At 41.9% G+C, this 23,959-nt stretch overlaps 2 protein-coding genes across 2 annotated transcripts in view; both read left to right on the top strand.

Annotated features, from left to right (window-relative positions):
• chd5 (chromodomain helicase DNA binding protein 5) overlaps positions 1-2,846 on the top strand; it is a gene marked incomplete at its 5' end in the record, with an annotated part of 47,936 nt that extends 45,090 nt beyond the window's left edge. The window contains one exon of the mRNA XM_079265506.1: positions 143-2,846. Within this exon, the coding sequence (XP_079121632.1) occupies positions 143-270 (128 nt within the window). The 3' untranslated portion in view covers positions 271-2,846. The remainder of the gene's footprint in view (positions 1-142) is intronic.
• Positions 2,847-5,083: 2,237 nt separating this feature from the next.
• Positions 5,084-23,959, top strand: part of arhgef10la (Rho guanine nucleotide exchange factor (GEF) 10-like a) — a 118,751-nt gene continuing 99,875 nt past the window's right edge. The window contains exons 1-3 of the mRNA XM_079265254.1: positions 5,084-5,360; positions 14,438-14,740; positions 16,591-16,618. Coding sequence (XP_079121380.1) covers positions 14,443-14,740; positions 16,591-16,618 — 326 coding nt within the window. The 5' untranslated portion in view covers positions 5,084-5,360; positions 14,438-14,442. The remainder of the gene's footprint in view (positions 5,361-14,437; positions 14,741-16,590; positions 16,619-23,959) is intronic.

The raw sequence follows: 23,959 nt of genomic DNA, 5'->3' as shown, positions 1-23,959 counted from the left end.
GTGCTTGTTCTGTTTGAAAAAAATCCATCTGAAATCAAAACATTCTGTATGTCATAATTCTCACTGCAATATGTTAAGAAAAAGTCACCGTTTGTGAAGTTGAACTGAACCACTCAGATATAAAAACCTCTCTCCTCTTCAGTGTCCTCGAACGGCCCTCCACCCCCGACCAGCCATCTGGACAAGAAGTCATTTGACTCCTTGAGAGACGTGGCTACGCCTGACCTCAAGTCAGGCAAACCTAGTGATGTCATCTGCATTGAGGACTAGGACCGGCTCTGTGAAACTGACCCGAGGTTAGAAACTCCCAGGGCTGGAATCTGCGCTGATGACAGCCGCCCCATCTCTTCCGCCACATCCTCCTCTTTCCCTCTGCTCCCTCCTGACTTCAAGTCAAACCTTTTTTTGATTAATGCAGATGTATCTATCTTAACAATGGCACTTTTATCTTTCGAGGATCCCATAGAAGTATTTCAGTAGATATTTGCTTTTTTCTTAACCTGTGCCGGAGAGCTGGAGGATTTAGGATACAGGGAGAATAAAGCAGCTTTTTACCTGAAAGGATTTCTTTTTTTTAATTTTCAGTCTCGCACTACGAGGCGAAACTGGAGCGAGCTCTTGATTGGGGCTCATTCTAATCTTGGAATGTGTGTTTTGTTCGCGCCTAGCCTCGACTTTTTCATTCTGCGTGCGCCCCCCCGATGCTTTTATCATCCTGCCTATTCACTGTACACTGTGACTGTGCCCCACTGGAGCCCATTCCCTGTGAGGAGGAGTGGAGTTAAGGACGCCTTCACTCATAGCTTGATGGGAGATTGTTTTTCCGAGGACCAATATTGTTACTTTCAATGAATATTTGTTTTGTCATTCATGTTCGTGACCAGTGGATTCAAATATTGATTTGAAAGCATCAGAAACTCGTATCATGTATGCAGTAGCTGGACACAGTCTGTCTGAATCCTCTAAAGACTGCCACCCGCTGGCCATTTGGAGAAAGCAATCTCCAGAAAAACAGCTCCAGTAACCTGCGAGGGGGGGGGGGGTTGGCTTCTTGCACTGTATATACTCAGAGACTGCTGTTTATTTTACCTCACATAGGTCCAACCATACTGAAAATACAGAAACACACTTGGAGGAAGCCTGGCTTGCCGTCGCACGGGGAAGATCGAGAAGAGACGAAAGAGTCGCAAAAATGATTATTAAAAACGCATTTCAGAGAAGTATTTCTGTGTACGGTACCAATATTTGTGATTGTTATAATATTTGAATGTTAGTAGTGGCTGTAGAGCTTAACCCTGGTAACCAGTGGGACTGCACTATAAACAGGAGCTCACCTGGTCCACATCCACACGCAGGGCTTTAATGTTCAGGCCTAAGAGTCCTGAGTGGAGAGGGGTTGCTTTCCTTCTCTTACTTACATCCCAGGGACTTTCCCTTTCCCCCCCCCCCCCCCCCCCTTTCATTGTTAGAACTGAATAAGAACATATGTGCTTCTGGCGCAATGTCACTTTAAGTCGAGTAGCTTTTGTTTGCTTCTCTTTACGTGAAGGTGAAACTTTAAGATGTATCTGGTCACTTGGTGCCATTAGAGAAGATTAAAGGAGGAGGCGATCCAGTACCCTTTGTGTATTTTACTCCACACCCGCGGGAATGTCAGAGGCCCGAAGTTGCACAGCATTAACTCTTTAGACGACGTCTTCACGTCCGGTCTCCTCATGTTGCTGCCTGTTGCTTTACCTGGGGGTGAAGACACGTTAGCATGGCGTAGCCACATATCTTGTGCATTCCATACTGACATGTGCTGAAGTGGCGGTCCACCATGTAAAACGGTATTTTATAAATTGAAGCTGACTATATTTCCTTTTTTTTAATGAAGGCATCGATGGAATGTTTGGACTGAAAGTGCAAATAGTTATTGAGCATATTTATCTCTTTTTTTTTTCCTCCCAAAGATGAGTGGCATTACCCGTTTGTATTGTTACACCCATTGACAGCACTTATTTGACTTTGTTGGGATGGCGATGGTGGTTGGACTGCTCTAAAGTGAAGAGGTGGTGTTGTACAGAGTTGCCGAGCGTATTTTCTTACTCTCCTTTTGCAAACTTCAAATGGTTGTCCCGAGGTGCTCTCTTTCTGCAAAGCCCTCTCTCTCCCCTCTCACATCATTCCTCAGACAACACGCTTTATCTTGGAATGTTATCCCACCGATTTTTCAAAAGCAACCATGAAATGAACCTTGAAGTGCATCACATGAGTTGTTTGTTCTTTGAAGCGCTCTTCTATCCGTTAGTGTTTATCAGTGCGGTTTTGTTCATGCCATCGATTACTTGACCATGACATGTATTAGGTTGCTTGACAGATAGAACCTCAGAAACATGTAAATACTTGAAAGATGTTTTTTTTTCAGAGATAAGTCCATCTCGTACAGATTTATGTATCAAACTGGAAGAAAAAAAAGATGAATGTCTGCTGGATGGTGTTGCCGTAGAACTGCAGAGTGCACCGTGTACGTGCTCATTAATCAAAACCATGTCCTTCCCCCCCCCCCCCCCCTCTGGAGTGACGACCACGAGACGACATCGAGAACACAGCGCTCCAATGAAATGCAATCAAACTGAAGTCGGTGTGAATGTAATGTCTGTTTAGTAAAAAAAAAGGCTTCAGTCTAATATTATAAATATGTTAACAATGTATGTACATGCTTATTAACATGGCTTCAAAAGCTACCAAAAGACCCTGAGAAAAGGCACCTTTGTTGCAGCGAATGCATGTGAAGCGTTTGACGTGACGGTTCACTTTTCGGGGAGGCGGTAGTGTATCTAGCATTTACAGACAATGAGCTCCGAGCAGTGTTAATGCTTCTGAGATTTGTGCTGTATAGCAAATTTGAATGAAAAAAAAAAAGAAGTGAATTGTCATCTTTTTATTTGTATTCTGTGTATTTGTTCAACGTGTTTTAATAAATCTTCTGGACTACAGTAACACACCGCGTGGTTGTCTTCTCCGCAGAACGAATGAAGAGGCGTGCATGTGGAGACTCGAGCTGAAGTCGAGGATTTACCTTGTTACCGCGTAACCTTGGCCCAAACTGCATGAGCCAGCAGTGGTGTAAATGTGATTAGAGGCAGAAATAGAATCCCTGGTGTAATCAGGGACACGAAGAGGAAACAGAGGCCATTCACAGAGCAGACACAGACTACAGAGAAGACAAAGAGAGACAAATAAATCGAGGTGGCATAATCATTCTGCCACCTCAACGCAAACTCCTCTTGTTTCAGATATGTAACGTTAGCCGGCGCAACCTGTGCTCCAGGTTTTATGTTCTGCTCTCCCTGATGTACAGAGCTCCATGTGTGCATTTACATATTTTTGTTCATGACTTTATAATGTTTTAATTTCAAGTCTTTGTTTTGTCTCCGAGACGTAATGTCCCCCCCCCCCCCCCCCACATGGGCACAGTAACGTTAAATATGGATGATCTGAGGTAGCTGCTGTGTAGCTAAATAATGGACCCAATGAGAAATGAACAGGCAACAATAATAAGATGAAATACAAGTACTTTGGCCAACGTCTGACCCAAAGCAATAAACCAAACTCAAACTAAAAAGGTAGTTAAATAAATGCTTATTTTCAAACCCCAGCATCTTTTAGGGATTGGGGGATACTTCCTCTGCTTTAATTACTATAGTTTTGCATCAGTAAAACTTGCAGTTTCAGACCCTGTTTAAATATTTATTTTCAAGCTGGATACCAGAGCGTTTGTTTCATGTTTATTAGTACAGTGTCGGCTCATTTACAGACTTATAAAGCTACATATTAACACAACCGGGTTACATAAAAAAAACAGATGATGGCATGAAGTTTGTGCTGCTTTTACATTTATTCATTCATTATACTCAGACTTATATTCCATGTTCTCAGAGTTCTCATGAATTATTTTCTGAACAACAGGAGACAATAAATGATGTGATGATAAATATAATACTTCATGTAGCATAATGTGTGTAAGTGTTGAATAAATGAAGGAATGAACACACTGCATTCTCTTTGATGTTATAATATTGTGCTACGTGTTACGGTTTTGTGTTTTCATGACTTGTGGGGACATAAATCTGGTTACACACTTACATTGTGGGGACTCACCTTCCTTATGGGGACAAAGTGCATTTCCAGACAATTTAAATCATTACTGTTTAGGGTGAAGACTTGGTTTAAGGTTAGGATTAGGATTGGTAGGTTATGGTGAGGTTAAGTCTCCAGGAAATTAATTTAGGTCAATGTAATGTCCCCAAAAGTCATGAAAACACAACTGTGTGTGATAAAATGCATGTCCCCATATACTGTAAATCATTACACTTTAGGGTGAAGACTTGGTTTAAGGTTAGGATCAGGATTAGGATGGTAGTGGATTTTATGGTTACGGTAATGCTCCAGGAAATGAATGTAAGTCAATATAATATCTCCCAAAGTCATTAAAACACGACGTGTTGTTGTTGTTTTGTTAAAATTGAGTAAAAAGTAAAGATTTGATAAAAAATAAACCATATGTTGAAAACAAACTTTAACTACAGGTTCTTTTTTTGACACAAAATATTTGTCTTACGTGAATTATTATTTAGCATGAGCAAAGTATAATTTTGTCTTTAAGTTTTATCAACAAATTGCTAAAAATGATCACCTTCTCTTGATAAATCTCTGCCATGAGTGAGAAACAGTGAGAACAGTCAACTTCAATCCCACACGGAAGTGCTGCGAGACAGCATTGCGCCTAATTCCTTTTGTCCAGCCCACTTCTACCATGATTGGTAGAAACACAGCCGCCTAGGCTTTCCATTGGCCCCATGCCTGACTTTGCCACTCTGCCATTGGCCAGCTGTATTTGTCAGCCCTCACCCTGCTTTGTGCTGCTGTCTGGGCAGCAGCAGGAGTCTGGCGAGTGGGAGGAGGGAGAAAACCAAAGAACGGACAGAATGAGAATTGTGGGGCTGAGTGGGGGGAAAGGACCCATCTGAAAAAGAGAGGGACAGAGAGGGGAGATAGAGGGAGGAACACAAGCAGAGAGGCAGAGAGAGAGAGAGAGAGAGAGAGAGAGAGAGAGAGAGAAGGGGGGAGCAGAGAGGGTTACCTCATCTAGAGCTGCTAGTGCACTCGGTGCAGGGGAGAAGTTGTGGGAAAGTAAACAGCACAGGAGAATTCCAATCTGTTTTCAGCCACTTGCAGCCCTCGAAGGAGACCTTAAAGATGACTGGACCGGATCCGGCGGTGTGGTAGAAACTGAGTTTATGGGAGGCTACCAGGATTAAAGAGTCACCAGGGAGCGCCTGAAGCTTCTCGGAGGACATACTGCTGAAGCCGAGGAGGTGAGAAGCGTGTATATTTGTTGTCCCTTTAAACACTTTCCCTCTTTACTCCCTTCATTCTGCCCCTCCTCCTCCGCCTCCCTCCTCACTCTCAGCTCTGCTAGCATGATGCAAAGGCAGCAGCTTTGTCCACTGATGGAGTGCCGTTGGGGGTTGTGCTGGTCTGTGCCTCTCTGTCTCAGTCCGGCAGCTAGAGGAGCAGCGCAGAGGACAAGAGGATGTGGAGGAGGAGGAGGAGGAGAGGATGGGAATGGCTGATTTGTTTTGGCAGAGCACACACCATCACAGACGATTACACCTGAGCCTGCCTCAGAGAGAGCCGGCGTGGCTACAGAGCGCGAGGCCTTGTTATGATAGCAGCAGTGCATGAGACAGACACCAGGAAGGATGAGTGAGAGATTGGCGACTCACCCCCAAGACCCACACACACCTCTGGCCGGCTGTTTTTCTGCAGCACTGCACAGCTCTCCCACAGCTTCAGGCTATAAAAAAAGAGATTCCCTGGCCCGCACGGTTGCTTCCCGGAGTACAATAGCCCCTCCCAGGATGGATTTCATGCTGCCTCTATGCTCTGAGGGGGAGGCTAAGGGACCTCTGACCAAGCCATTTGCATTTTAAGCTAGGGCCCCGTTTCTGCCTCACTTGCCGGATGTCCAAGTGCCCTTTTTTTTCTGCTATAAAGAAACTCCATGGACTCACTGTATCCGATTTTTTTCCTCCTTACTCACAGTCTAGCACTTCCAACTGACATTAACAATCCATGCATGCATGGCCTGCCCACAAAGGCTTCCCTATCAATGGGAAGTCTTTCCCTTCTGCGACACATTCACCCAGGAAACCTTGCACTCGCACAGTCAAATATACACATGCAAGGCCGTGGTGCTCAAGTACACAATCAGCCATTTGATAGTGGTGACACGTCTGCCACATGTTTCGAAGGTGTACTGTATTACACACGGACTACATCCCTTTGGGATTGTTGAATAATTAACTGACAGGAGGAATTCAGGCATGTTTATAAGTGGAGGTTTACGTGAACTATGGTTCATATGAATCTTAAGAAAGAGTTACTCCTCACCTTTTGCGCGTTTTCCTACGATAGTCCAGCAGCACGTGTGAATTTCCGCTCGTTGCATGCATACAGTTTTGTCAAAATGAACTTCTGTCTTCAAAGGAAACAACTTAGTTAGGTTTAGGCAACAAAAGTAGTTGATGAGGCTTCGGAAGAGATCATGGTTTGGGTTAAAATAACTACTGAAGTGGTGTTACTTAAGTACGGAAGTTACTTGACAGAATTCTCGTTTCACACGGGGCACAAACTGTGGTCTCCTGAGTGAAGAACCGTTTTTTTAGTTTGACCCAGCCACCTCAACTCCTAACCAGCCTATGAGGGCTTTTGTGATCTTTATACTTCCTGGTTCATGAGTACATGCATTACAAACTAATTGATATCGTGAGAAAACTTAAAATTACAGCGCTTTCATTTCCGTTGGTATAGCTACGAATGCTGCGTGAGAACACGTGTCGTCACACTTGCGTCATGTCAACCAAACTTTACCTTTTGTTTCAAGGCCAAAGCAACTCAACTACACTGGTTTGATGACTAATCATGAGCTAATATCTTGAGCGTGAGCTAACACTGAATTGCAGGTCGTTGGCCACTATATATATATATATATATATATATATATTTTCATAGGTGATACCTGATTTGACTGGCATGTCAAAGGAGCAGCCGTCCCTCTTTTGCACTGATGAAAGTGAAAGCAGGCCTCGCCACCTGAGGCTGTACATCAGACAAACACAACGACTGATGCCAAAGGCAACAAGTGGCTGTGGGAACACAAGGGTTTCGTCAAAATATTATTGAGCTATGAGCAAACACTTTGAAAGTAAAAGCTTTTCATTAAAAAGGAGAGACTTTTAATAAATGGGTTTTGTCACTCAATCTGTGCACTTGAACATATGAAAGGGGAATTCCACAGTCACACATAAAGGTGACTACGGTTGTCATGGGGATAACGAAGCCTGTGAAACAGTTTTATTGCAGCTCTTTAGTTTCTGGCGGAGTCGTGTCAAGTCAGAGATTCTCTTGAAGAAAACGTGATGACATGTCGGCCTGGAGTTGCAACCTGGACGTGTGGAGTCTGAAAGGCGTGGGCTTGCACCAGACAGGGAGTGTTTAACTATTTGTTGCACCAGGGCAGCTGCTTTCAAAGTCGGACTTTGATTACAAAATGTAGACAACTGCGACTTTTCAATATCGCCCGTCATCCACATCATACTTTATGGCTACATTTTTTTCAGCCTGTATTTGTTCACATTTGGGCAAACTGGCATCATTAAAAGACAAGTAAGCCACATCAGCAATTCCTATTTCCAATGTATCCTTGAGTATACACATCTACAACTATTATTGGAAAACGTGATGATTGTCAGGCAAGTTCTGTGGTAATAATGAGCGTCTTTTTTCTGATTTCTAAATGATGCACATCTGAGAGCGTGTCCTTGTTAAGTGTAAGTCACATTGGATCTGAAAGTGTATTATTTATGTTTGATTGGGTTATGACTCTGAGAAGGAGTGAGATTTTTGATGCTAATTGCAGCAATCAGTGTTTTACAGTACCTGCTGCTCCACCTGCTGGCTGCACTGATAAGTGGGCCAAACTACAATAACTAACTTCTCCATCTTTTTAGACAGCATGCACCTGTCCATTTCACCTCTCTTTGATTCTCGTCTCTCCCTCTGCGTCACACCTTGCAGTTTGAAAACCTCTGCATCAGGGGAAGTGTAGGATCCATTGCTTTTAGAACTTGACCCACACTTGGAAATAAACGTCAGGATACATCGGGCCTGTTGCATTCATCTTGACTCTTCCTTTTTTTTCAGTTTGTCTCTTGTGAGTCCCCAAACTTGATGAACGTTGAATTGCCGGAGTCCCACTTTTAATGTGCAGAATGTGCATATAGAGATCTATCTGAGTTTAAAGAGAGGAGTTTGCAGTTTGCTAACATTGGAAAAGTGAGGTGACTAACAAGGCACCAATCAAAAAGTTCCTGCAGTCCTTTGAGTAACTCATGACTTTCATTCATTTCTACTGGCTGTCAGGAGAGACGGCAGCAGCCATTAAACATATCCTCCCCTACATACGTTTCTGTCTCAGCCTTCAGCCAGTGATGGATTAGCTAATCATAGCAATAATGCAACGAGATGAGGTGCTCTCATGAAAAGTAAAATACTGTATATTATAACGGTTTTGCACAATGTTGCAGTTGAAATTAAAGTGGTGGCGACTGAGTGGGATTGGTATCGGAAATCCAGAAACACTTGAATGGAAAGATGGTTGTTGAGTCGTTGGCATTGATCAACGACACAGTCAAGAGTAAGATACAGCAGTCACTTTGTGTTCCAGGACTTATTAGTTATCTTTAGGAGTAAAGTGGGTGGTACAGGTCTGAGCCACCCACTGCATATTTTTAATAATCCAAAAATGTGGGCAAGGGCCAGAGAGATGAAACCATACAAACCTCCGTAGCCTATGATGAAAGCCCTGATTCAGCGTCGACAAAAATATATGACGGCTACAATAGCTTGGAAAATAGTGATATGGCATGTGGCACTGGATGTGATGGTTTTACTGTTTACCAGACCACAATCGAGACAAGAATTACACCCCGCATTCCCTCCGCCTCACTCCCTGCCGCTGGGAGACTACCTTGCCGGGAGGAGAGCGGGCGCCACTGTCGACACTCAGCTAGAGCAAACCGTAACGTTAGCGCTTTTGTCTCCGGAGCGTCTGCCTGCTCTACTCCCGGCTGTAGTCTCCTAGAGGCGGGGAGCAGGGACCCGGCGCGGCTGCTGGTTACCAGCCTGCTGTTCTGCTTATTTTCTGTAACCAGTGTAACGTTAGCATGAAAACATGGTGGAAGTAGCAAGCTAATGTTAGCTAGCTAACTAGCCATCCGCTAAATGACAAAAATGAACTTAATGCGTCGTCTTAACACTCTTGTCACAGCGTAGGAAAGCACATTGCTCTTGCCAGACAATCAGTGATTAACACTGATTCAACAGACGTTGTAATGGAATGATAGCTTAGTTTACAGGCCATTGAGTGGAGAGAACAGACTTGTGCTGTGCTGTAGAGGCGAGGAGCGAGGTCTGATTAGAGGCCCTTAACTTTCATTAATTTCATGACGTAGATTAGTCACAGTCGACTTTATCTCAGAATTGGCCTTGCAAGATTAGCGCTGATTTCGAACAGTGGATGGTGCTTTGAGCCATTTCCAACCATGAAATGGCAATTTTTTGTAAGAAAAGTCAATATTAACACCAACATTGATGCATTTCATCAGCCCTATTGTTTAGTTTAAGTGTGCAATTACTCTTTAACTTGTCATATGCTGAAAAAATGTGTACCAGAAATGTCTGAGAAATGACTTTGTACCGTCTAACCTGGACATAGTCATTTTTCTTGATGCATTGTCAGGATAACACAGTCGGGACATTCTCATCTCTGCTTAGTGTTTGTGCGTTGTACGCTGTGAGAGCAAATGCCAGATAGGAGGAGGAGGTTACTCCCACTGTGTCCTTGACTAATGTGCCACCATCAGCACATCACTGCTGCTGTGGACTGACACTACTGGAGCTGCTCTCTACAGCAGAGGGCATATGAAGGGCCAGACAGGGCTCTCGAGTGAATAATATGTCTCTGAATGTCTTAACATTGGCAACTTGACGGCAAACCTGCGGGAAAGTATCTCAAATATGCACAGACAGCCTTCTAATGATGTTGTGTTTACAGTGTGACATGATATTCCACGTGGCCTTTGGCACACAGTCTTCAGAAATTCATTTCAAGTGAAATTTAAAATATTCATGACATTCATAATATATAATGCAATAGGCTTCGCTTCTTCTGTGTTCCAAAATATCTTTGGAGGGGCAACGATATGTTTAAGCGAAGCCATGAAATCCACAAATGCCTGTGAACAGCCTCCCACTCAGATTGCCTTTTGACAGCCAGAGAAAGATATATTCCGTCTGTTCTCAAGGAGCAGTTTGCGGTTCCTAAAGTGGCCGAGTCACATTGGTATACCTCTTGATAGGATGTCCTCAGGGAAGCTGAAGAACGAAGCAGCGCCTGGAGCAGAAACGTCTCCGCCTGGCACTGTTTGTTGCTGTCAATGGTCTGCTGGTCTCTCATTGTCTGCCGAGTGTTTTGTGTGCCATTCCACATGAAGGAAAAAAAGGCCGTAAGTAGCGGTGCTCTCAGTGACTTTCTGTTCGATTTCCCAATGCGGTTTATTCAGTCGCCACCAGCTGCTGCTCTCTGCCATTGTCTATTGATATACCCGACTGCCACTGACCAATGCGCTCGGTCAAACATGGGACTCTGTAAATGAGTGGCTAGACCTATACGCGGATCTACAAAATCCAGACTGAAAGCTTTGAATACTGTTACTTGTTGGAAAACTCTTTTTTGTCTTCTTGTTCTTTTTGTCATTTCCTTTTATCTTTTAAAGCAGATTACACATCCTTGCTGCTTTTTGAAATGATGTGAAATGCAAAACCAAGAACCGGAACATTTAACACAAGACACAATACAATGTTTGGGGTTTACAATGCACGCTGCAAATATGTGACCTTGCGTGTCACGGATCACCCATGAAAGTAACCATACCTCACTTTCCTCTATTCTTATAAAACACTCCTCCACTCATCAGCACATTTGGTACACAGCGGGAGAGTTTTCAGAGCTCTATGTGGGTCAGGAGCAGGGTGTGTAGGAGTTGGTTTCATCTCTTTTCTGTGATGTATCTTATTTTCCTCTCATGAATAGCTTTCACGCAGCTCCACCCTCGGGGCTCTTTATTTCTCTAAGCTGTAGTGCATTTCATGGCTTGTCCAAATGCCTCCCCTCAAAGAAAGTCGCTCAGAACCTTTGATTCTGGGGAGGGTCATTGTAAGAGAAAAACATTTGGGTTCTGGTTTTGTATTATGTGTGATCAAGCTGAACTTTCATTGGAGGCACCAGCTGTCTTGTTGATTGTAATAATGTGAAAACATCTATTCTATAAAGTTTACACGCTTACATACTTTACTTTTTAATATCTTCTCATCAATACAACCAACAGAATGTAAGCTACCCTTTCATATTAGATTCACGTAGGCTACAATTAGCAGATCACTGAGGCTCCCTAAAGAGATCTAAGGTTTACTGTGGATATAAATGTTGAATAACAGACTGCAAATTTATTTGGCGACCCTAATAACATCTCCTGTGACCCAGTGTTTGGGAATGACTGATATAAAGAAAGACTTTTATCTGTGTGGAAGTACAGTGACAATAACTTTCAATAGAAATCTCACACTAATGGTTCCTATAAATGTTCATTAAAAGAGGATGCTGCTTTCTTCTGACAAAATCCTCATTTTTCCCCCCCCCACCAAAGTTACATGATCGATACCATGGACGGCACAGCCGTGACCCAAATGACCCGTGAGCTAATCAGTAGTGCGGTGACGAATGTAGAAACAATGCTTTCTGAGGCTGAGCACAAGGTTTTCCCTCCACAAAAGAGTCATTGTTGACTCGACCAATGTGTGGGCCGACTGGGAAAAAATACGGTGTTTGTGGTACAGAGGAGGTGGCTGGGTCCAACGGCTGCAGTGGCATATCAGACTATTTTAGAGCTGATTTCTAAAGAAAGCACACATGCTTCACATAACCTTTATTTTCCCGGTAATTCAAAGGAGCTGTATTTAACATTCTGAACATTAATATAGCAGTAAACAACTATTTGCTATGTTAAGTTATAGTGGAACAATGCTGACCTTAGCAGAGTATGAAGTTGCTCCCCTTATGTGTGTGTTATTATCAGAACTTCTCTATCCTTTGTTGACATAGCCGGACCAGCCACGTGTGCTTTTAGTGCATGTTAGGTTGCCTAACTGGCTAGCTCAAGGCTAGCTCACAAAGCTGCGGAAGTGTTGAGAACCATTGAGAGGCAATGGAAATGCTGCCACTTTACTATATTGCGCCTTAAAGGACTTAAAAGGTATTCAAAGCCACCGCAGTTCCTGAACCACAGAGCAAACAAACATGCCCGAATTCAGCTGTCAGCAAGCAGTGGAGTCAGCAAACAATGTATTGAGAGCTTTACCTGATGTCTTTACCTGACATCGTGACAGCCCTTGTATCCAGTTTGAGCAACAAATGCTGACAATGAATTCACAGCCGCCTCCGCTCCATGCTGTCATCCTCCCAAAGGAGCCCAACAAAAGTGCCCCATCAGGCCCAAGAATGCTCCAGCATTGGAAGCTGTTCGTTGCTGATCAAAATGCAAAGCAGATGCTGGGTTCATTGAGCGGTACACTAGTAGACGTCACCGAAAATCCCCATTTGTGCAATAATGAAACAATTGCTATGTGCAGCAATTTGATGCCTCGAGGGTATGTGTGTCTTGGAAAATGTCCATTTAATTTTTTTAATATGCTAACGACAAATCTAATTTCCATGATTTCAGCTGACAATTAACGTACCCAGCTATTTGTTGAGGAAGCACAATGCATCCAAAATCATTGCAAAACATGTTATGTGTTTGCACTTACTTGCCTGTGTTGATTTTACATTAATTTCTCATCAACTCCTCAAATGTCTTATCTGCTGTCTTACCTGTTTCCTCATAATTGAGGTCTGTGATGTTAGGGCACATGTTTTCATCAGCGGGTGTGTGGATATCTTAATTAAACTGCCACTAAGCCTCCTCGGACTCTTTAATTCAACTAACAGTCTGTCTAACTGCCATATGTCATGTTTGTTGTGATTGGAGTCTGTTTCTCTCTCTCTCTGTGTGTTTGTCAGACATTGGGAGTAGTTGTGCACATTACTTCAATTTCATTTCGTCAAACCCTTTGAAAAACGTTGCTCAATGTTTTGTGTTTTTATGCACGTGTAAGAACACACTATGTTGTGAGTTCAGTGTAACTTAGCACAGATTGTTTTACTTAAAGATGTATTACATGCGGCTGTTTTTGACAGTTTTTTTTTGCACACTGCAGTATACCTTTTTCATTTTCTCATAAAGGCTTTTGTGAAAGATTGTTCCAGTACAGTACATCTCCTCACTTTTAAATGAACACAAAATAGATAGAAAGGCTTCAGAAAAAAAACAGACATAGCTCAGGCTTATACAAAAAAATAAAAGAAGAAAAGTCGAATTACAGGAATCAGACTGAACGGTGTTCAACGAGTATGAAAGCATGTGTGAACGAGTGTGTACTGCAAGAAACAGCGCGTTGTGTTTTGCAAGAAGTGGTTTGCAGAATTGCAAACAAAGTGCAAAGCAGAAAATGTGTTTGCACTTTTGGTGCCTTTGTCTAAGGCTTGGTTACAAAAGTCGAGGTTTGATGCTTTTGTCTAAGCATTCACATTTAGTGTGTAAGCACCCCCCCCCCCCCCAAAAAAACAACAACGTGTAAACAGCTTATGTTTATAAAGACCAGAGAACATTCCAGTCCTTCAGTCCATTTATCTTTGTCATGTCTTTATACAAATAATACACATTATATGAGGGTCAGTACTGAAGCACTCCCGAGTTCATATTAAGAGCAGCTTATTATCAGATGCAGACTGGTTACATGATTTTTTTCCTGTGCTTTAGATGTGTATTAGAGCAATGTATTCAAGTTTTATTTTTCTATTGCTTACACTCTAAAAGTGAATGCTGAAAGAAAAGCATCAAACCGTAACACAATGAGGATTGAGCTCATGGCCCACTGATTGTAATATTGTGTCTGTGGAGACAAACATGCTGTATTACAGTTTTTCTTTATGAATACAGATGAAAAATTAAACTATTTACACATTTCTCAAAACTTGAAGGTCATGTATTTACAAAAAGAACACAATTCCATTGTTTTCACTCCAAATTGAAATCAACCAGGAACTTTTCTGTACTAAAATATGAGTTGATTCTGTGGTTTCAGTCGTCAGTCAAGTGTCACGTTCAACTCAAAAAGTGGACATCTCATTTTGGAACAAACTATTTACGCTGGAATTGTGTCTGTTTTTCAGGGATCATGTCGACAGGGATGTCTCAACAGCAACCGCCAAAGGAGGACGAAGAGGAGGACGATGAGGAGCAAGGGGAAGAGTTCTCATTTGAGGACAGTGCGGACGAGGAGAAGCTTCAGGAGGGCAGGACAGGGATCACCTCTGACTCTCTTGGAGCCGTCCAGTTGTCAAAAAAGGAGGACAGAGAGACATCAGGCAGCGTGTCACAAACAGGCGCGGACTGCACACAACTTCTCAGAACGTCGCCTCCTGCTGGACAGGAGGGCATCCTCACCGGGGATGAAGCTCCAATTTGCACTGCAGGTAAGACTGGATGATAAGGTGATTGTTAAACTGGTGATGAATGTTGGTTGTTCTAGTCTGTACTGTACAGCTCTGGGTCAGCTGATCAGACCGATATCAACGTGATACACTCTGGAAGGTGTGACCTTACTTCCTTTACTACAACAAATGGGGCAATACTGGTGTGCAGAACTTCCCTTAAGTCATTTTCTAAAACTGATTGAAAATAAATATTTATATTATTTTATCTAATATCTGATATTAGCGTTACAATAGTTCCTTAACGTTATTACGACCCACTATTGGTGTCAAAAGTAACCGAACCGTAACGTGATTCATTATTTAAGGTAAGGCTTCAGTATTAACGTTGTGTTATTGTACATATAATATTTTGTCTAATATTGGATCATAACTACTGATGCATTGACCCGTAGTAGTAGGAGTATGTTAATGTTGTAAGGTTAAGGTAAGCTGGTACATTCGACGTTACTTTATATGTAACACAACTATATACTGCTGTTCTAGCTGGACAATGACACATATTATTAATAATATTTTATTTTGCATAATTTATTTTTATTTTGCATTATTTAGTGAGTAAAGAAGTACCTCATAAATATAGCTGATAAACACATGTAAATGTGAAGAAACTTACAATAAATATCTTTGAAATATAGTGGAATAGAAGTATAAGGTAGCTGGAAATGACAAAATGAACATATAGTATAAACAGAATAGAATATATCTGTTGTACACAGTGAACATTTACTTTGGCCTCTCTGGCACATTGGGAAGTACAGGGAGATTTCATTTAAGAACAGCACATTAGTAAATGTTCTCCGTTATTTTCCACCACTGCTAATAGATGTGGACTTTGACAGTTTGACACCATCTGGCTTCAATTAATGTTACTCCAACCTTTTTTTTTTCTTCTTTTAACAAGAGACAGGGGATAGTGGTTGAAGTTGCTGTACTGTACCCGAAACCCACACGCTTCATCCTCTCAACATGTACGCTGTCATCAAGCTGCTGCCTGCTGGGCAAATCACTGAACCACTACCGAGTTCACTGAACAATAATCTGTCTTTGACAAGCTGCCTCTGAGATTTTATGATTTTATGCTTCTTCTTTAGTTCATGGATCTGATCAGTTTCCCATAGCCACATGCTGTGTGAGTGTCCGTAGCCGATATGTAGTTTTAATACCTCCTTAATAGGATTTAATTTGTGCCTCTGGGCTGACAGAGCAGAGTTAACATCCCCATTAATTGGATGAAGTTATGTAGATATAAGTATGATATATTTACTACCTGGCTGTTGCTGCCAAACAGGCCGTGGTAATTACACGCCTATAAGAGATCTAGGTCATGGAGAAGTTCTGTTGGACAAAGTGAAGCGGTTAATGCTTAATTAAAAAGCTTTGTTTTACCAAGTCTATGTGTGGTCATCCATTGAGTGGGCTGTGGTGATGCATTGGGGAATTCTGGGCGTTGATAATAAAGTGTAGTCGAGGTCTGTTATCTAATCGATGGCAGAGAGCAGCTGAGATTCAGATCTTTCCCTCACCAGATAACGCAAGTTTACATGGTGCGATCTAAAGGAAGTCATTTAGTTTAAAGGCAGTTTCCTTGAAAATACAATACAACCATGCAAAATCAACACCGTGGACCTTATCCCATCTGCAGACAGAAATGCAGACAGAAATGTTCAACAAGAAGTACGAGGGAAGAAGTAATTACAACACAAAGTCACAGTCTTTCAAGCTGTCTTCATGGAATTCTGACGAGGTTGCATTTGTCATTTTTGAAACATGTGCTTCCTTTGCTTTGGAATAGTTTGTCTCATGGTTGCTGTTTTCTTCTGTTTTGACAGATGTTCCAGTTCATGAGTCACCCAGCGGGTAAGTTGCCTTCGATTCCTATTACAGTATCGGAAAACAAAAATGACTTAAGGGCGGTGGAGAAACTCGACATCACATCGCATCAGTGTTGTGTCATTATGTCTGAGATTATGTCATGCTTGCACTCCATCCAAACACGCCACAGTGGGTACGAGATGTTCTGATGTTACGCCGCATCTATTTGTACAACATTGAGATGCCAGATGGCACGTCACACCCACGGTGACAAGTGGTAGTGTCGAGTACAGCGGATACATCCTCGGAGGAAAGAGCAGGATTGCAAAATGTATGATGATGCATCCAGTATAAGATGATGAGCCGTGCTTATACTCTGTAATGCAGTGTCAAAATGAATTTGATTCAAAAAGTCAGTCACCCAATGAAAATTAATAATTTTTCTCATGTAACCCATATGTACGCAAACAGTTGTTTTTCTCTGCTTAACTTTTAAGTTAGCCATCGCAAAGACGTCTGCTGTCCCCCCAATACAGTCAGTGGAGGTTGAATATAAAGTAGTTTTTGATGCTCAAAGCACTGAATGACATTCTTCTTCCAGAAATATATACTCTTTCTCACTGCAACCATTTTGGCTTTTAATTGCTAGAGACAGACAGGTGTACCAAATAACATTGATGGCTGAGTTCAATTAAGTCTCCCTATCATCCTTTCCAGTGAGCTGGTGTTAATAATACAGGGGAATATCAACGGGGACACCAAATGAAACGCAGTCCTAATTAATGTTATTAGTTGCACCTGTGCATTTTCTGCTGTCATGTGAAAACGTCTTTCTTGAAAAAGGTCCAATGGAAGTATTTTCTACAGTGTGTGGATTAGCAACTGGCTTATAATTGTTTCTATTAAGATACGTTTATGTTGAGTCTTTCAAATATAATTTTGAAGTGCTTTAAGTTGCGCAAATTAAGTTCTATTCATCTTCATTGTGTTTGGTGGCCGCACACCTGGTACACCCACACAGGTGATTAGAGTTGTTTTGGCTGATGAGGCCTCGTCTCAGGACAGTGTGAGCGTGTGTGACTGTGTGAGTGGCAGCTCCCTCGTCTCTGGTTAGCTCTGCTGTACCAGTTAGCGTGGGGCAAATTACACTTACATTACAATTACATCATTCCCAGCACAGGTCTACCTTCAACCTGAGCAGAGGTCTAGTCAACCAGAATAAGTGAAAACACCTGTTTCTAAGAATTGGCACGTGACTCATTGGTTCGTGGACTGCCGTTTTGAAGCCTCGAGAAGTGATGTGGAGACGCCGCATACGGCTCTGGTAGGGTAGCGACCTGTCAATCACAAGGTAGCCGCGCCCTAAAAGCATACTTTGCTTTATGGTCTATTTGACTCTAAAATGACCATAATTTACTAGATTAGCATGTTTTGAAGAAGACTTAAAACGAGCGATTCAGACCATATTCAATTACATTTCAACGAGGTCCAGTTAGAGAGAATCTCCTCATGCAAACAATGTATGTAGTCAACAACTGACTGTTAAATCAAATAAAGAAAGTTCAATTGAATAATATCCCAATGATATTTATTGTCAGATTTCAAATTAAACTGGATGAATTATAAATTAGAAATACTCTAATAATAAATAAATGTTCTTCTCTCATTTCAAGTAAAATTAGAACTGGATTAAAACAATTTAATACATAAAAAAAAAAAGCTTTTTAAAAAATTTGCCACTTTAAAGAAAGTACTATATTTTAGAAAAATTAACTGAACTGTCCTGCAGCTTTAAATTCAGTTCATTCAGGTGTGAAGTGAAAAGAGCCACGATATTATATTCTTCTCATCTTCTAAAGAGACATGAAACCAGCTTATTCCTCTCTGTTAACATCATTGTTGGACAGTTAAACATTTTATGTTCGGATTCTGATCATATTGGGCTCTTAGATTGTTTATTATCTGTGTTCATTTCGGATGTGAGTAAGGTCAAAGGATTTGTGATTTGTCTCGTAGTGAAGCTTCACATTACCGCTTTTAATAATCGTCACTGTCTCTGAACATGAGACACACTGGATATGAACTGTTGATGGGATGAATGAAGATATACGAGACTGCACATTCTTGTTTGAAGGTTCTGGTCTCGTTGTCCACTTTTCTCTTTTTGGAGAACGCCATGTGAAATAACTTCCCTGATTCACGTACACGTTGGTTCTCTCACATATAATAATTGTCAATTATTTGTCGTTTTTCGTTCCGGGTCCAGATACGACAGCGTCTGGGCCTATTAGCGACCCCTGATTTAGACCATAAACTCATGTTTACTGTTGTGGAAATTCATCTTTTTAACCTCCCTGTGAGAAATAACCGTGATGAGAAAACTCTTGAAATGTCAAAAATATATTTATTGAACAGACACTTACAATAATTCAGCAGAATGGATAGAGCTCTTTCCCCACAGATAGTTCGGAGGTCTAACAACAAAAGAATAGTTAACAGTCTGGGTGTAACGGTTCACAAAATTCACGGTTCGGTTCGGTACGATACGGTGGAGCCACGGTTCGGTATAGTAGAAAACTATAAATGCCAGAGAAATGTACTTGATTTTAAAATATATTCATTCATTACAACTAACATCATAAAGTTATTCTTTGACTTTGAACAATGATGGAACTATACCTGAGTGACCCATCTTCTGGAGTGTCTTCTTAGCAACACAAGCATAAAAAACAAAAACTGCTCCTTAATGTTATGTAGTATTGTTACTTACATCTTGCAAAAGATATTTTTAATCTCAATGGGACTACCTGGTTAAATAAAGGTGTAAAAAAAAAAATGTATTTTCTTTATTCAAACGTATTCGGTTCGTCATGCGTACCGAACCATGAGCCTCGTTGTATTGTTACACCCCTATTTAACAGACATATGCACATTATCTTACCGCCCCCCTCGCAGATGTCCTCCTCTGCCTGCCGGTGCATCCACCAAGGCCAGGGTCCCAGCCTTGGTATTGTTTTCATGGGAAGAGGGTTAAGTTGTGCGATCAGGATGACACTACAGCAAGCCAGACATTAAAATACCTTTTGACATAATAACATTTATTATTTGGGCTTAAATTAGTCCGGTTGGCCTCGTCTGCATATGTTCCGGTTTAAGCGATGCAAGTTATCTAAAATCTAAAAGAACAATATGATAAAATGCCACAACAATTACAACGTTTACTGAGGTAATAAATCGAGTGAGAAGTAGTCATTGTCTCATAGACTTCGATACAATCTAAATTATTTTTACAACCAGAGGAGTCGCCCCCTGATGGCCAGTAGAAATGGAAGTTTAAGACACTTCAGCATTGGCTTCACTTTTCAGAAGCGGAGGTTGCCGCCTGGTGCAAAGCCGAAAGAGAATACCTTGACATTCTAAACCTTTTCACATGAAACTTAAACAAACTTAATGGAAACATTTCATTATTTATGGGTGACTGAAACTTGTGGAGTTTAGGAATCAGCATCCTACATCAACTTATGTTAACATTAAAACTGATAATCATAAGCGTTATTATTATTCAGCTCGGGCAGGGTTCAGCTCCCTGAGGTCCCCAACTGGCTCACCGGATCCAGACCCAGGAACTAAAAACCGATTGATAATTTGGAATTACATGTTGGGCACCGAGTTCAAACTTTAACCGCCGCCTCTTATTCAGCCGTTACGGCACTTGTTCGGCGGTGTAGGAAACACACCGACCAATGCATTGCAAATCACATCACGTGATGCAGCTCAGCCAATCAAACATGAGTATTCTGACAAGCTTCCCGACTCGAGCGAGGTTTACACACACGTGACACACAGAGCTGAGACGAGGAAATAGAAAGAAGAGCAGGGAAATTGCGCTAATCGAAGAAGTTATCTCACATGACTCTCTCCAAAAAGAGAAACATGTTCAGAGAGAATATAATTTATAAGCAAGAATGAACAGAATCTTATATGTTAATTATTCCTACAGGCTAAATTAAAGTTAAATCCTCTACCCCTGTCAAGCGCTTTTCCCCCTAACGACTAATCATGATTTTCAGACCCCCGCCCTCTGTAAACTATCAATGGATGAATCCAAAAAAATAAAAGTCACGGAGGAAAATAGAGAGTTTAACTCTGCGTGGACGTCTTAATTTGCTTTCACTGCCAACGATGCTGACTTAGCTGTATGCTTCCAGAACAAGCACACAGCATGTGCTGAAAAGTGTCACGCTGGAGATGAGCAACAAAGAGCAAATTATCAGCTGCTGCAGCAAACTCCCCTCTTCATAAGAGTTTGACATTGTTATATCAGGTAAAATTGCAAGAAAATGTCAAGAATTGTCTTTATTCTTGTTCTATATTTTCATAAATACAACAAACTACAGTTTTTGTATACATAATATAGAACTATATATACAACTTTATAAGCTGTGATATCAAATAGCTTTTGTGGCTCCAGACTAATTTTTTTTGGTGGAAAATAGGACAAAATGGCTCTTTGGATAGTAAAGGTTGCCGACCCCTGAGCTAGGGGATTTTGTATTCGGCTGTGTGGCAGAATAAAGCTCTGTCTGTCATGACAGTAGTATTGTACTGAAGGCCTTTCCTTGGCACTGGAGACTCTTTTGACAGCCGTCTGCCGGCAGCAGGTGTCTGTTCCATCTGCAGTCTCTAACTGGAGTGATGTTGTGCACTGTTAAGTCACAATTATGCAGGGCAGATCCGCTGGTTACATTTTGTGCAACCAGCATCAGACTGTTCGTATAATAACCACAGAGCCCCTCCGTGCTTCTGTGTACATCAAACGTGTTGTTTTGATGAACTAATCTTCCCAGTTTCTTGCACATCAACACTTTCCCAAACTGTCGGTGCGTCCTGACGGGGAGAACTCCTATAATGCTCTAATAATAATGTTTCTGATCCCACCCTGTGCCCAAGTACGAAGAGGGAGCCTGGCCACGGAACTACCAAAAGTCTGTTTGGCACGCTCCCGACGAACTTGGCAAGGCGCACTTTACTGCGATCTGGCCGCACCGCTGGGTTCACGAGCCCGCCGTGTCCTCTTGTGCGCACAGAGCAGCAGAAACCACTGACTTGTGGAGGTAAAGAGATAAAATAAAACGCTCTGTGACAGCTGCTGATTCGGAGGACAGACCGGATGGACAGCTGAAACGCGAAGCATCGTGAATAACGTGATGAATAAAACAACACGCAGGCTGTTGTAATCATCCCGTTGTTTTTTTCCGTCACTTCTTCTTTTGAGTTTTTCACTGTTCACCGAATCCTTAGCAGCTGATTTGTTGTTGTAGTTATCGATACATTTTTTTCTCTGTTTGAGAAAATAGACGTTTGGCGTAATAGCGTGTACAAAGTGTTAATGTGTGAGTCTCAAGCATGACAGTTGGCAGCCCTGATAATACAGCTAACAATTAACAGAAGTAAACACACAGCAGGCAGACAGTGTCTGATCAGAGGAAGTCTTATACAGTCAACATGCAGCGTTACACAGTGAACTGCAGTCAAGCTGCATGGAGCTAGTAGACACAGCTTCTTAGATTACGAGAGGCCATCTTGCGATGAGATCACAACAGCTGTGACGCCAATTCGGGCTGACGGCGTAAAGTTTTTCCGGTGTATTTCCGGTGCCCTTGCTCGACCACACCCACCTCTGAACTTTCCATTCAGTTTGATCTCTTGTGGTCTAGACGGGACAATTGACCCCCAATTGACGCAGATTGGCCAATGAAAGCGTAGCATCGGCCAGCTCCGACCAGGGTCCGACTACTTACAAGCTCGTCATGGTTAAACATTATGCAATAGTGATGCTCATTAACCGCAGGTTTCTAAAACCTGTGGCGCTAACATTAGCAGAGTAAGTTAGTGCGTCATTACCTAGCTACTCTATGCTACGCTAGCTACAGAAGGAAAACGGAATGTCTACACATTAGGGGTGGGGGAAAAAATCGATACAGCATAGTATCGCGATATTTTGTGTGGCGATATTGTATCGATACATGGATGCAAAGTATCGATCTTTTATTATATAATAATTTTTTAAAATTATTTTTAATTTATTTTTGAAAAATCAAATAAATTACTTTTTCAGTCCACTAGATGGTGCTGAGTTATTTTCTGGTGAGGTCAGCAAAGGTCCCGGGTCAGCGTGATTGGTAGGAAGTTGGTCAAACATCTGGCCTCACAACGGGGTGAAATCTGCCAACAGTAGCCGGCTCATGGGGAGAGAGCAGCGCATAACTGTCTCTCTGCCCTCGACGTCCACGCATCACAAGTTATACTGAGTTATACAACTATTACATAAGTTATAGTTCATATACTGAGTCCACACGTTTGCATTTAGTTAAGTTGGACTATGTAGTAATACAAACAGTTCAGTTTGTCAGGTTCATGCAACATTCATGACATTGTTGGTCAGTCTGTCAGCTTGACAATCCTATTTTGCTGCAATAAAAATGATTGAAGTGAGATGAACAGACTGAAAACTGTATCTTATTAGATAAAACATGTTGACACAGTTTTCCTTTGGGGACATCATTCGAAGTTGAAAAAAGTAATAAATCGCAATATATGCCGATGTTATCGCAATACTCAGAATATCGCAGTATCGTGATAATATCGTATCGCGGGATCTCTGGTGATTCCCACCCCTACTACACATGCTGCGTTAGCTTTTTAATGAACAGTGAATAAAGACCTACCCGGCTTTACAGAAACAGTGTTCCTTCTTTTCAACAATACAGTTTGCTTCACGGCCTCAGCACAGGAAATGATAACGTGATAGCTTATTGATTAGTTGAAAGCAACTTTTCATTGTGCCTGCACCCGTCCACGGGGAGGTCCGCAGCCAAAGTCACCTACAGAACAGCAGCCCCGAAGCGGAGAGACAGACAGTAGTTCTTCCAAAGGCTCTGGATTTGAAAGACATGTAATGCCCTAAGACGTATGAAACAAATGAAACAAACACTGAAATAAAGTTTATACCTGCAAAGTTTTATTGCTTTTTTAAAGTTATGAGATTTAACTAAATGTTTCGAAGCTAAAACAAACCATGAAGACATATCCCTCGCTGGCCTTGGTGATGAAGCCATGCAGGGGCGTGAGGCCCACCACCTGTGCGTCTGCTGTGAAGTGTGCTCAGAAACCTCTACTGATAGTGTTCTTCAGGGTTTGGATTCCTGTGGGCTTTCCTGTGCTGAAAAGAAGACCCTATATATGTGCACAGGTGTGTGTGTGTGTGTGTGTGGAGTAGAGTCACAGTGAGGTCTTGACAATTGCTCACGCTGGGAGATTTCTGCTGAGTGCACATATCCACTTTGGTTTCGTCAATAGTCTGCCTTTTAAAGAAGCGCTATCAAC

The sequence above is a fragment of the Melanostigma gelatinosum genome (assembly GCF_949748355.1).
Source record: "Melanostigma gelatinosum genome assembly, chromosome: 3".
Taxonomy (NCBI): Eukaryota; Metazoa; Chordata; class Actinopteri; order Perciformes; family Zoarcidae; genus Melanostigma; species Melanostigma gelatinosum.
This window is presented reverse-complemented; position numbering and strand designations above follow the sequence as displayed.